Source organism: Platalea leucorodia (genome assembly GCF_965183815.1).
Source record: "Platalea leucorodia genome assembly, chromosome: 7".
Classification (NCBI taxonomy): Eukaryota; Metazoa; Chordata; class Aves; order Pelecaniformes; family Threskiornithidae; genus Platalea; species Platalea leucorodia.
Genome location: NC_138829.1, coordinates 40,478,247 through 40,493,130, shown reverse-complemented (window position 1 = coordinate 40,493,130; position 14,884 = coordinate 40,478,247). Strand labels below are relative to the sequence as shown.

The window sequence follows — 14,884 nt, the reverse complement described above, 5'->3', positions numbered from 1 at the left end:
CTCAGGAAATAAGACCAACACCTAATAATTTTTATAATATATGGACATCAATCTAGGGTATTATAAACAAACTGCCTGTAGACTAAAGGACCTGAAACATCATTCATTCTGCAGCACGACATTTCAAGCTGTTGTCATCTCAGAGAGGCATAAAGGTACAACCTTGGGAACCATTCTAGATAATACTAGAGGCCCCTGAACCTTCCTACATCAAAATGTAGATGACAAAAAAGACAGTTTGAAGTTAAGAATATATTACTTCAGTAAAAATAAGTTAACTTAAAAGACAACCAGCCATGAGTCAGCAGAACAATTATGGTCGGACTCCAGCAAATTGAAGACAGACGTGAAAAAACACCATTTTGGTACAGCTCAGCAGTGAGACACAAGTATGCTCTTACTGATGGCTGTTTACAGAGCCCTGTCTGACCTGATATTATCAATTATGCCAAGGCAGAACCAGGCAAGAGAAAAAAAAAAAAAAAATAGAGTTCAGCTTCAATAACTTCAACCAGCTTTAGCCAAACAAAGTCTTCCTTACGTAAGATATTAAGAACACATAAGGACATAACATGAAGTTAAAGACTAAACTGAAAAAATTCTCATTTAACGTTTAAGTTCAGCATACATTATGATGACAACTGAAGATCTAACAAAGAACGCCTTTCACAAAAAGATTAAATTCCTTTCCTGTTTGAATAATTCATTCAGAAACACTGCGTATGATTAAAGTATGTCCTAATGAAGTAGAAAAATAAGTCAATGTGAATAAGCTCTCATGCATAGAACTGGGTAGTTAGCCAGGGTGGGAGAAGGAGGTGATTTTGTTTAAATGTGAACCAACAGATATCAGCATAAGCAACAATAAAACCCAACGGTACCACTCTACTCACAGCTGCTATATTCTGTGACAGCACACACAAATTAATGGATTAACAAAAGCTAGTAACAAACAACGACAAATATAGTCTGCAGGAACAAGCAGGAAGTACAGATGTCTAGGATTAATCATTGCATGCATAAGGATCTGGACTACAACAGCATGTAGAATCCCTTTTTGAGCTATTTTCTGCTAGTGGTGTGGCCAGTCCTTTCTGCTATTAAGTTCTACAATCAGTTTCTTACGGGTTGCTGACTTCATACCTTAGAGCAAGTGCTACGCTTTTCCGTTTGCAAGCAAAAAAAACCTGAAGTGACATTACTACACAAATTGAGAAGCCTGAATAAATTATGTCCAGCTGCCTGCAATGGAAATTGCTGTGGAAGAGGCATCAAGAGATTGTGCGAAACAAATTAAAACTAGTGTTTCTAATTATTAGTAACTGTCCTACCTAAAATTACTATCTGCAGCTATATTACATTTGTGTGTCAGAGACTAACCAGAAGTCTGAAGAGGCTGTAAGTCTACATGAATTCAGAAGTTTAAAACCTGACTTAGGCTGACTGACTAAAGAAATCTGATATTCTTCCAGAGAGAATCTGGAATGAGCAATTTTGATTCCACGACAAAGCAGAGAAAGAGTTTATTCTTTACTTTTGAACATCATCTTCTGTCCTTAATTTCCAACTAAAATAGCAGGATAACTAGTCAGGAGGTTGCTCTCAAAACACAGAAAGACCAGGGCATGTACTGCAAATGCTAGACCACAACAGTTTCAAGTATTAAGAGAAGTTTTCTTTAAAGCTTGAATCATTGATAGAGTGAAAAATGCAAAACAACTCCAAGCTCAAGAAAAGGTCTGCCGGCCACAGAAAACTGCAAGGAGAAGAAATAGCAAAGGCAGGGCAAGAGTTGTAGAGATTATTCCCCCCCCCCATTTTTCTTGCTCATACTTGTTTAAGTAGATTGTACATAACTCAAAGACGCAACAAATTAGGAAACTATTCTCCAGCTGTCAGTTTTGTAGAAGTACATATGAAATTCATGTAGTATCATGATTACAGCTCCCCCATGCTGATGGAGATTGGCGATAGCAGTGTCACCAGGTTAATACTTTATGATACTTTGAACCATAGCAGTCATTGACACAAGAAAGAAGCCGTATTCATATCCTCAGAAGCAAGACTGACTTAAGGGTTCTAAGGTATATATGTGGGTCCACCGATACTCAAAGATTATGCTTGCACTGTTCCTTCTACCTTTTATGTGAGATTAAGAGCCTGTATCCCCATTACCTGTTTTCATGAAACCTCACAGAAGCATTACTAACACCACCCCCTTAAGTATGAAAGCAACAAGTGCACTAGAAGCTACAGAACACAACTCACATTCCTATCTCTAATGAAGACTAATTTCTTTCAAAAATATTAACTAGAGAATTTCACCTTCAAAAAGAGGATGAGGAAAAAAAATAAAGAAGACATTTCTTAGGGAACAGTAAGTTGTTCTTTGCTTAAGCATGCCCAAGTTTTATGAAAAGATCAAACACCCTCAGAGTTTGATCCTATTCACAAACCAATGTGAAATGAAGATAAATGAGCAGTTCAAGTAAACCTACAAATGACAGCACATAGTTTTTGTCAGATACCCAAAAGCACCACTTTGCAAATAAAAATCTTCAGAAAGAAAGAACAGTTCTTAGAAGCTAAACGGAATCCTGAACGTAACTTTTGAATGGAAACCAGACTATTGCTTAATCCTTCAAAAATACTAATATTCATATCTAAAGTGGTCTCAGGGAGGGAGGGGGGTGGGGGGTGAAAACTCTAGGACAGCTTTGCATACTATATTCTCTCTATATATTTGGTATCACATGCTGTAGCCTAAGCTATTAAAACTAATATTCTGATTATGCAAATATTTAAGGTAGTATGTTGGCTTAGATCTCCCCTATATCCACCTTATGCCAGGGGAGCAGAGTTTAAAAAAAAGAAAACCCTACATACACACTTTCTTCCGATACAGTTTTTTTATTAGTGTTGCAATTTAACTTACTAAGAAGGTGACAGCTCAATATTAAACACTCACACTAAATCCCCTGTACTGGTTTGAATGTTATCCCAGAGTTCTTGTAAGCTACCAGGCAAAGATTAGTATATACTGTACATCCCACTTACCAAAAAGTAACTCCGTAATTTCTGCATTGACCTTGTTCCCAGTTCTAGTTAAGAGACCTGAAAGTGGGAACAAGGATCATATAAAAGTTAATGAAACTTCAGTTGGCAAGCAGGACACACAGCATCAAACTAACCTCTACTTCTGAGCTCACAAATGCTTATAATGTAGTTACTTGTCCCATGTCAACTGCTCCTTAGACAAAACAGAACTTCTGAAACACCCAGAAGTAATTCAGAATACTAGTAGAAAGAAGTCCCTTGCCAAGTCTTGGCTACTGTTTTGGAAGCAAAAGCTATACGGCTTAAAAAAGAAAAAACATCTAAGCATCACAACTAAAACATGCATTAGCAAGGTTGCATTGAAACAGAACAGACCATTAGTTTACTTTCATGAATTTTATTAAGCAGAATAAGCATTAATATACATTTAGGCAAGCATTCTGCCAAAATAGCTCTATACAGTTTTAGTAAGGTATGTGGTGATCTAAATGGAGTCACAATTAAAATCAGCAGATTTAGTTACCAAACACAACATGGAAAAAGGGTCAGGTTATAAAAGATTGATACAAGAAGTTACTGTATATCAACTTTAAAGGAATCCAAGACACTAACAATTTTTGCTAACAATACACTCCCTAAGCTGAGAGCAGATGCAGAAGAAATTAAGACCCATCTCATGAGAAGCTACCCCATATGCACAATGAAGTCCTTTTACTTCTAGGCTGAGCATTTTAAAGAGCATCATTTTAACACTTCCTTTTTTTAAGCATCCTGATAAACAGACTTAAGAGGCTCCTTTCAACTACATTTCCTTATGGCACTTGTCTCCATGTAAAAGTTTCAGGGGGTTTTTTGTTTATTTGTTTTTAGTAAAACACACACAACCTTTTAAGAGTCAGGACAGCACACCAATTGCCTCACTTTGAAAACTATTCATGGCTACTAGTACCAGAAACTGACAGACAAGAGAAAGGTCTTCTTTAAAAGCTAACAATTCAAGGCTGATTTATTTCATGCAGTCTAACTCTTAAGATGGCCTCAATTATCTGGAGCCAAGCAGAGGCTTTGATAATAGAGCTCGTAACACTTCCACAGTCTGATCAGACTGGTTAGGCTGGCCTTGTTGATGAGTCATCTTTTGCTCTTCTTTCTCCAAATAGTCTGGTCAGAGGAGGAAAACCTCTGGGTTTTTTGATGCTGGCAACAGCAAAGATCTGTGGAAAGGAATCACCTCCTATTGACAGTACTTCAGAGTCATCACTTTCATTACTGAGCTGAGCAATTCCAGAATTTCCAAATTCACAAGACAGTATTCTCCTGAAGTAAGATTATGACTGAAGTCAAGCATTGTATCTGACTCCTGCTTTTGCAAAACTAAGCAAACTGAAACCCGATCAGACATTCCTTTTGGTGATAAAAGACAGCATGTAGTACGTGGTCTCTGACAGCTAGATTTTTAAAATTAAGTCTACTGCTGAAATAAGATTACTTGTACTGGTTGCGTTCATTAAGTATTTAGTGACCTAATCAGCACACATTTTCCATGCTATTGTTTCTGTGCTTCCAGCATTTTCAATATTGTTCTGGAACTCCTTTGGGGGAGGAACCAGGAAATTAACATGAATCCATCACTTCAAACCTAATACATAAATAAGTCTGCTTTTAAAGACCAGACTTAAGCAGTCTTTCAGAACTATGGAGCTCTGCATCTATAATCCTCAGTGTTTATTTCAACCACCATTCCAGTTACACATCTGATGAAGACAGGATGGTTTATTATTTGAAGCAGTACACAAACATCAGCAGACACCTTACCTGGGCCCATTGCTGTCTTTCCTCTTGGCTGAAACATTGCTTTGTTCTGTTTTTGCACCTCTGTCCATATGCTCACTGGCGTTCCTCTCCACAATTTCTCCCTCATCCAGTGCCCTGTGCAAACGGTAATTCACCATCTTCAAAACGATAAAGAGAGCTGCTATCACCGGGCAGTAGACAGCTACTATCATCATGGAAGAAGGAAGGGCCTTTCAAAAGAGAGTAAGAAAGAGTTAATGAACACAAGGTCAAATGTCCATAAGCATACATAAAGCTACGTAGAGTTTAACAGTTGCTTTCATACGGAGAAAAATATTGATCATACTGAAAAGGAAAGTTTAAAACACACACCCCTACAGTCAAACTTTATGTGGAGACTGTTAGAAGTCTAACAGCATAGAAAAAAGGAACAGTTGGACTACAAGGTACCAAAGCACCACAGCAGCATGCTAAGTAGACCTATCCCTGGATCCTGAGAATCAAATTCAACTCTTGTTCTCTTTTTCCAGGCTATTGGAATGTAAGACCTAGACTAGGAAACCTAGAGCTAGCATGATTTTTGTGTCATACCCACTATTCTTGATTAGTTATTATTAGTTAAAAAAAAGATGGGAAGATTTTAAGCAACTTGAAAACTAAACCAAGCACAGGGTTTGACCTTATTTCAGGGCTAGTATACAGCACCAAGTCCATTTTGGAAAAACTGATGCGAGTTTGACAGCATGGTAGAGGGGAAAACCTGCTCAACTACCCAACATAGATGTTTTGACTTAGCTTGTCAGCTTCCAACAGCTACTCTTGCATGCCAAGACACTGGTAAGTCACAAAAGCCAAACTATTCCCTACCTGCATACAAAAAAAAAAGGCTGTTTACATTTGTAGCTCACACATTTGCACATTATTGTGGACTACTGCGTAAGATCACAGGCTGCAAAGATTATTTGTGCTAGACCACTACATGCCTACGGAGAGGCAGCCAATGTAGATGTTTTGAAGAGAATTTTTCAGCTGTGTCAAAGGTGGCCAGAAGCCACATGAAAAACCTCAGTTCTGAATTCAACTTTTGAAATTCCACTCAGAGTTAAGACTTCTCATGCAACTTTTGCTGAGGCCCATAAGGGTTTCATAGACAATCACTTCAGCAACAGATATTGATTAAGTGTGACCTAATAGCTGTTTAAAAGAAGCATTCAGAGTACTAGTTAAACTTCAGATTTCGCTTCAAGGCTTTCACCCTTCTAATTCACCTTTTATTCATACTTATAATTTTGCTATTTCCCTAGGCAGTCACTAAACAAAATGAGATATTAACTCTTAGTCTTCATCCACAAACAGACCACTTTCCTTACAAAAGCAACAAGAGTCTGTGTTCTCAAATATTTTGCTGCATCACTACCCTTTACCCCACTGATGGTGTAGTTTGATATAAAATCCTAACAGCCATAAATATATATATATACACACACACAGACATACGACAATCAGAATTGAACAGCATTTGTTACTCAGCACAAACATTAATTTAATAGATGAGAAGAACAAATGAATTGTCTTTTTAGACCTCCTAGCCCAAGGAGAATTCCAGCTTGTTTCATATACCTAGTCTCCCTCCCTATACAGCCCATTGCAAGAGAAGAGTCTTTAGGGTGATCAAAGCCCCATGCACACCTTGCAGAATCAGAAAGGGAACACGACTGGAGAATAAGAGAGAGCGCCCTCTCTATTCTGCATACAAAGCTAGTTTTAGTCATTTAAAAGAGATCCAATTACAACATTCATATTTCTACATATTCAAGACTATTAGTCCTAGAAGAACTAGCAGTGCTCATCATGAGTTTAGCAAAAACACTGTTTGAAGAGATCTCCAAATACAAAATATTGTACTAATATAGGGGATAAAAGAATAAACATTTCTAAATATTGTATTGACTGTTGACTTCAGAAGAAGACCAATCCTTATTCTGGCTGCTCACGTCCTGGCAGTAAGCAAAAACAAATAATCAATGTAACATTTCTAAAGCCAAACAAGTATAAATAATTGAGTCTGGAATCAATCAGGAGCCAGGTTACTTATTAGGATTCTTTTCTTAAGAAGATCAAGTTTAACCTACCTTTTCCTCCAAAACAAGTTAACTCAACACCTAATACAACATTCGAAGCAGGACAGGCAAACTAAGCTGAGGTATGCTAACTTAGATTTCGCATGCTGAGCTGGACAGGACCCTGATGGATAGGGAGATTCACTTGCCAAGCACCACCTCAGGAGGACAAAGAGGAAACAAAGCTATTTAAAAACAGCATCAGTAAGCAACCAGGAGCCACAATGATGCTAATGGCATCCATACAACCCCTGAAGCAATGCTACAAGGGTTTCCTCAAGAAATGCGTGCTTCCGCTTCCAAGAACTTCAGAGGCTGCTAGCTCCCTGCAGGCAAGGGCAAGCCCATTAACTTCGGCAAAACATATGAGCTTCCTGTACTTGCTAAGCAGCCTGCTACCCAATCACAAGCACAACTTCAACTATCCGCTCCGTTACAAGTACCTAGTGTTCAGAAGCCATTACCAGAAGAATCAGTTTAAGGCTAGATGACAATAGCTAGAGTTAGTCTGTAAAAGACATGCCTATCCTTTTCTATCCGGAGAGCTCTTCAATTTCTCCCCTCCGCTCAGTGAGCGGCGAGGTCACACAGTGTATCCAGTTTATCCTGTGGAATGCAAAATCTACACATCCTGTTCTGCAAAGGAAAGCTTTGAGAACAAGCGGGGAAGGTGGCAAAACCCCTCATGTAACTTGCAGCAAACCCAATAAAGAATTAAAGGGTGCTTTTTCTTCACATTCTATTTCCACAGGATTGCAGAAAGCTAAAATAAGTTAACTCACTACTTCTCATTCTTCGTATTCATTAGTAGTTACTCCTCTCTGGATAGAGCATATGCTCTGGAAAGAGAAGAAATTTTAGCATGTCTGGCATACTCTGCTGTCTGATCGTACTTAATATTAAGTCTCATGCTGCGGTACAGCAGTGCTACCCACGGTACCAGCAACTTGCCTGCATTCCAGTCTCAAGAGGAAGAGTTACTGCAACATAACCTAAATCACTGGTGCCTTCTCTACTTTTCTTTGCCAAACTTAGAAGCATTCAACTTCCATTTGGGGTCTTCTCTCCACAAGCCAATGCGAGTTAAAGTGAGATTCGTGTTTTAAACCGTGCTTGACATTTCACCACATTTGAGGAGAGACAGGTCTCTCACCAGCATAACTGAGCATCCTATACAATCATAGAATGCTTTGGGATGGAAGGGACCTTTAAAGGTCAGCTAGTCCAACCCCCCTGCAATCAGCAGGGACATCTACCACTAGATCAGGTTGCTCAGAGCCCCATCCAGCCTGACCTTGAATGTTTCCAGGAATGGGGCATCTACCACTTCTCTGGGCAACCCGTTCCAGTGTTTCACCACCCTCATTGTAAAAAATTTTTTCCTTGTGTTTAGTCTAAATCTACTCTCTTTTAGTTTAAAACCATTACCCTTGTCCTGCTGCAGCAGGCCTTGCTAAAAAGACTATCCCCACCTTTCTTGTAGGCCCGCTTTAAGTATTGAAAGGCCGCAATAAGGTCTCCCCACAGCCTTCTCTTCTCCAGGCTGAACAACCCCAGCTCTTTCAGCCTTTCCTCAGAGCAGAGGTTTTCCATCCCCCTGATCACTTTTGTGGCCCTCCTCTGGACCCTCTCCAACAGGTCCACGTCCTTCCTGTGCTGAGGACTCCAGAGCTGGACACAGTGCTCCAGGTGGGGTCTCACCAGAGCAGAGGGGCAGAATCACCTCACTCGATCTGCTGGCCACGCTTCTTTTGATATGGCCCAGGATACAATACCATCTTCAAGACGGGAATACAAATATAAATCCTGCAAATTTGCAGCTAGATCTCATTTCAGTTCTTTTCACAAGTATTAAAGCATTTTTATTGGGCCCAACAGACTAAAAACCTCAGGTTAGAGCTTGTTAGCAGACACCAGCTGGCTACAAGCCTGTAGCTGCAACAGCATTTCAGAGAACATCCCATTTTACTGCACATCTCCAGTCACTTCCATTAGCACCAAAAGAAAACACACTGTAGGAGAGAGAAGAGCTAGACATGACCATACAAAAACTGCCTGCTTTAATTACATTCTGTTGCAAACCTCAGTCATCTACTGGCTGAACAAACCCAATCATTAGATAAACTCCCAGCTGAAAGTATTTCCCTAAATCTTAAAGGGAAGTTAAGCAGTACTCTCAAGGAGGGTGAGGGGGGGAAGGACACTGATTTCCTACCATCTTTCCCTCAGGAGTTACTTTCCAAATTTAAACCTTTCAAGATAACTTATGAAATCCACACTACACACGTGCACAGATATCAAGATGCAAGAACGCACAGGTGAGGAGTGGGACTGTCTGTTCTGGAAGCTGCTGGCTGTTAGGTCAGCTCAGTTGTATCACAGCACACCTTTTGTGAAAGAGTGGGTAGAAAAAGCTTTAAGCACTCCTAGATTCTAGTGGTCAACCTAGAACAGAAAAGAAACCTCAGACCACCAGTTACAGGACTAAAATACTCCCATTTGAATTACAAAAGGTCACTGCATCTTGATTCAACATTTCAAATACATAAGTGCCAGGAACCACATGGAATTTCACTGATCACAGGCTGTGCTGCATACTTATGAAGAAACAAAGACTATATGGATCTTACCTAATCACATCTAGCTTTAGCTACACACTACAGATGCAATGAAGTTTCCAGATTCTTTTCAAAGAGAGATGTGTAGGTGTTACCTGTTGAGAACATTCATAGGAAAGTCTCCCAACCCTAATCAGATTGCAAGTCCTTATGTAAAAGTGATATCAATCGAATGTTCACTAAGCAGTAACAGTTGTCTTGTAAAATGCTTTAAAGTTCAAGCATTTTCAGGCCAGTATTTTAGAGAAAGATTCATACTGGAGAACAGGAAAGATCCCAAAACAGCAGATGTAGTTTTGTCACCATTCTTTGTTTATGAACAGCCAGAGCCCTTAAGAACTGCTGTTATCAGGAAGCATGTTCAGTTACATGTTATCTAGTGTTTGACTGAAACCTTAATGTGTACAAATGAAACTCGAGTAGCCAAGAAACTAGATGTGGCTTACAACAACGTGGGACACCAGGGATTCTCATCATACAACCAACTTCAAGTACTTAAACTCTTAGTTTGAGAAACAGAAACTTTCAGAAACTTCACTTGAAGAAGACTTTCACATGAAGCTACGTTTGTATGACCTACTTCTGGAACTACATACACAAGTCAGGAAATCAAGGACCTATTAAGTGAACTGTTGTCTAAATGAGCTTGACTTTGACAGACAAGTTCTGTAGGTGCACAGGAGCCCATCACCCCAAGCAAGGTACAGTCCTGGCTCCTCTTCAGTCACTGGCAAAGCTCCCTGAGTGCTGGAGCCAAGGCTTCACCCCCTCCTGCGCACGTGGTGGGGCTGAAACAGCATTCCGACCCTGGAAGCGCTTTGGCAGCCTCCTCTCTTCCCCTCCCCCTTGCAACACTGAGGCATAACATTGGCCTCTGCATTTAGGGTATTTTTTCCAACCCTACCACTGTATTTTACAACCTAGTTGTACAGTTTCCCCATATTGTAGCATATTTTCTTCTCCCAACTTGAGTTTTGGATTAGAGTAAAAACAGGGATCAGCTCTTACGACAGATATGCAGATCAACGAGCACAGTTGAGTCTGTTACTGAATACAAATATCCAAACAGGATAGATTTAACTAGTCTAGAAAGCAGTATTTTTGTATGCATGCTGCCAAGCCACAGATCCAAGAGAACAGACTCAAGCAGCTTTACTCAAGCAGACATTTCTCTTCCTTTACACCCCAATTCCTTCATTATCTACAATTTTCTTTTTGCCACACTACCAACAAGGACAGGTTAAGTGTATAAATACACATGAGAAAAAGTATACAGATCTGTAATATAAATACATTTATGCATACATCTGTCTTCTCCTTCACACAGGGTACAGACCTCACTTTCATGTGCTTTAGCTCAGAAGGCAGGTGAGGGACCAAGGAAGAAAGGCTAGCTGAATTCTACTGCTTATTTCTTCAGTTGGTTTGCACCATGCGTTAAACTCATCAACCCTAACAGCACTGGCATACACGTGCTAAGAAACACACAGATTTGTGGTATTACTTGCTGAGCACAATCATTACCAGATTCCATTCTGAAAATACAGGATCAATAGAAGGAATGCGCAGATGAAAGATTAGCAACGTTGGGTGCAATAAACCAAATCTTTAAGCAATAAGTGCATCTAAATTACCATATCCAAAAGAGATTAAGTGTTCCATTCCTGTTGGGGGTTAAATAACATTTGAAAGAAGTGATTAACTTACTGTAAAATGCATTCAGCCTTGAGAGCCAGCTACAAGCAAAGTTCTTAGGGGATCCCTTTGCCTTTGTTGCTACGAAACAACTTGGGAATAGCTACAGTTATTGCTGCCCCAATGCATCAAAGCAACATTATGATCTTGGAATTCCTCATGTGTGGAAGTTTTACAAGTAATATAAAACCTGCCAGCATTCCAAGTCTTTCTATATACCTTGTTTTTTAAACACACGGGGTTGTCTGCCAGCAACAAGTCATTTGAAGCTAGCTTAGAAACTCCCTCCTACACACCAGTGAGCCATGCTCAGAATTCAGATTACGATTACCTAAGACTTTTTAAGCAAGTTCTGCTTATTTATGTATGTCGTACAGCAATGCAACATTTACTGATTTTTATTCTGAAAAAGAGCTTAAGAGATGCTAGAAAGCTAAGATGACCATCACGGTTCTGCCTGTTTAGTTTATGTCTAGACAACACTTAAACTGCAGAGGGTGGAAAGAGGGAAAACAGCCAAATATGATTCAATCTGCTTTAACTTGTGACTAATCTCCCTACTTATTCTCAGGGAAGTTGGCACTTGTTGTTGCATCTTTAACTTGTCCAGAGCTATGAAGCAAGAGAATTTCTCTGACCTCAACAAAAGCCAAAGCAGCTTGCTTTCGCCTGTCTTTTTCCTTTGCACAGGAAAACAAAAAAACTTTAAGGAACACTGAAGTTTACCCCATAGTATGGGCAACTGAAGCTTAACTGCTGCTTTAAGAGCAGCAGGAGACTCAAATGCTGGTCCAGATTTATCAGTTGTCAGAAGACCTATGTACAATATAGATCAGACCCTTGAAAAGTCTCCTGCACATGCAGGATATACCTCACCACACCTTTATGAACAGCTTTCTCAGCAAGGCAGTACTAATTAAACAGACTACTCTGTCAAAGCAGAAGAGCAATACTTCTAAACAACAAAAACGAAAAACAAGCTACATTTGAATAGATACAGATTCACAGGTTTTACAGAGAGGATCTACTTAGTTGAAAGCTTTAGCTAGCTGTTGTCACATTAACTTTGGTCTTAAAAGCAGTTTGTCTCAGCCTGTGGTTTCCTTGCCAGCAGTCTAAAGTTTTCAAACAAAAAGCCTTGGAGCTACCTTTTCCAAGACATGGTAATATGAATTAAAAACTAACCGTACAAGGCTGTAACCTCCTCTTCCACATTAGCTATTTCTTAGTATGAAGTGTCTCATACTACAATCTTACAAATTGCTTTTTAACAAAGCAAATGCCTGACCCACAGCTCTCAATCTCTGCACCTGCACTCACGTAGAGTTTTTCCTCCAAGGTTTCATTTACTAACTCTCATTTTTTTCACAAGGCAGTTTCTACTTTAAGTTGTCACAGCATCTGGACGCATCAGACTTGTAAATTACATTCTACCTCATATGCTCAAAACTGGTCACAGCACACCTAGTATGATCACACCTCTCTACTGAGAAATCTGAAGTGAAATATTAGCATTTCATAATTTCATAAATTACAGACAACTTAGAAAAGCACTGGCCAGCAGAAAACTACCCCTTTATCTCGTAACTAAGCATACCTCTCCTATGTTTGTTTCCAAGTCCAAATGTCGAGAAAGTTTCTAGGTTTAAAGGTTAGTATTTTAACAGCTCCGATTGAAGCGTCAGATACAAAGATATACTCAACGGGAACTCTCCCAAACCAAGTATACTAAAGTCTGGACACAAGCAAAAAAAGCCAAAGTAACTTCTTGTCAGTAACACACGGTCCAGATAGATACACTGCCAGCCAGCACACAGTACACTACACCAGGGCCAAATAAACTTCTAGGTTATGGACCCTGAAGCACATCCCTCCCCCAGTCTCAAAAGTCAGAAGAGAAAGAGATAGAGCTCGCAGCCAGAAATACCGGTGAGATCTGACAGCTTCTACAGAACCCCTGCTTTTTCCTGGACTACCAGTAGATCCGCAGTGGAAGCTAGCGGAGTTATGCCCAATTTTGAAGGAAAGCAAGCAGAAAAACGAAGGCGAAGCGCCAGCGGCCGAAGCCCTGCCGCGCCCGACGCGCCCCGCTAGCGCCCACCCACATCCTCCCGGTAACAGGTCCCTGCTTCCGAAACGCCGCAGCCGCAGGCGTGTTCCGGCCCGCCTCGATCGCGGCTGCCGGGCCCGCCGCGGGCCACCGCTCACAGCGGCGGGCGCCGAGCGGGACGAGCCGGGGGCAGGCGGCCCCGGGGGCGGCCCGGCAGCGGCGGCGCCGCGGGCAGGGGGCGCGCGTGCGACGGCCCCGGTCCCGCGGCCCTTCCCGCCCCCCCCCGGGGCCTCCCCGCCGCCGCTGAGGCGGGCGGCCCCCCGCAAGGCCCGCCCGCCCCGAGGCCCAGGCCGGCACCCTTCCCCCGGGCGCGGCGGCCTGCGCTCACCATGTAGAGGGTGAAGGGGAAGCCGAGCAAGAAGAGCCACAGGTAGAGGTGCAGCGCGTTGACCCCAGCGCCCTGGTGCGGGTCCTGGTACCAGCCGCCGCTCAGCGCCGCCCACACGCCCTGGCGCAGGATCTGCAGCACCTGGGAGCCCATGGCGGCCCCGCTCCGCCGAGCCGGCCCCGCTCTATCCGCCCTGCGAGCCCGGGCAGAGCCGCGCGCCGCCCGCGCTCCGCGATAGCCCGCACGGCCGCAACCGCCGCCGCCGCCTCCCCAGCAACGCCGCCGCCATCTTATGTCCGGGCCCCGGGCCGGCCGCCCGCCCCCGCGCCGCCGACAGACCGGCAGCCCTTGCGGCAGGGGACGCCCGCCCCGCGCTCTGTCGCCGGGGAGGGACAACGCCGCGGGGGCGGGGGCGCCCGCTACTGCGCCTGCGCGCCGCCTGCGCGCCGCCGCCGCCGCCGAGGAGGAGAGCAGAGCCGCCGCCAGCGCCCCCTGGCGGCGCGGAGGAGGGCGGGGCGGCGCGGCGCGGCCCGGCTCAGGCCAGCTCGGCGCTGGGCGGGCGAGCGGCCGCCGGCGGCCCTCATCCCGCTCCCGGGCCCCAGCCCCACCTGGCAGGCGGCGGCAGTCGGGGCCTGCCCGGAGCACCGGAGGGAGAACCTGTCCCCCGGTCACCGAGGCGCGCTCATGCCTGCGGCCTGGCCAGGGTGGCCCATGTCGTGTCAGGATGCTCTTAGAAAATGGAGGGAGACACAACCGTCACAAAGGGCTCTTCCTTCCTCTCTCTCAGGGCCTTGCTCCTGGCCGGGCACGCTGTCCTCTTCTTCTGGCAGGGCAGAGGGACACTGTCCCCTCGTACACTCTAATTCTTTAAAATTAAAGCAAGAAAATTACCTCGCTGATTTTGGAGCCCTTCTATTTACTGGCAATACATGATTTTACCAAAACCCTTGTGTGCCCGTCCCTGCCACAGGGTTTGCTTTGTTGTTGCTCTCAACGCATACGAAGCCAGAATCAGTTGGATTTATTAGAAAGGAGAACACAACACAGCAGGCCATGGGTACACCACAAGTCTCTCACAGATTAAAGTCTCAACTTCCCCATTCACGGATTTTTACAGAAGGTCACTCGTTCTCATCAAGTCCCGGCTTTCCAAGCTTTCCCC

The 14,884-nt window shown here is 43.1% G+C and overlaps 1 protein-coding gene across 11 annotated transcripts in view; it reads right to left on the bottom strand.

Moving 5' to 3' along the window:
- PCNX1 (pecanex 1) overlaps positions 1-14,034 on the bottom strand; it is a 96,907-nt gene extending 82,873 nt beyond the window's left edge. For 10 of the 11 annotated variants that reach the window (XR_014228749.1, XR_014228750.1, XR_014228751.1 and 7 more), the window contains exons 1-2: positions 13,723-14,034; positions 4,873-5,081 (exon numbers count right to left, since the gene is read on the bottom strand). Coding sequence is in view for 6 of the 11 variants with exons in the window: in XM_082317561.1 (XP_082173687.1) it covers positions 4,873-5,081; positions 13,723-13,875 (362 nt within the window). In the remaining 5 variants the exon portion in view is untranslated. Of the gene's footprint in view, positions 1-3,057; positions 3,115-4,872; positions 5,082-13,722 lie in introns of those variants that run through there. The other variant, XM_082317562.1, reaches the window with a different exon arrangement.
- Positions 14,035-14,884: the final 850 nt, after the last annotated feature.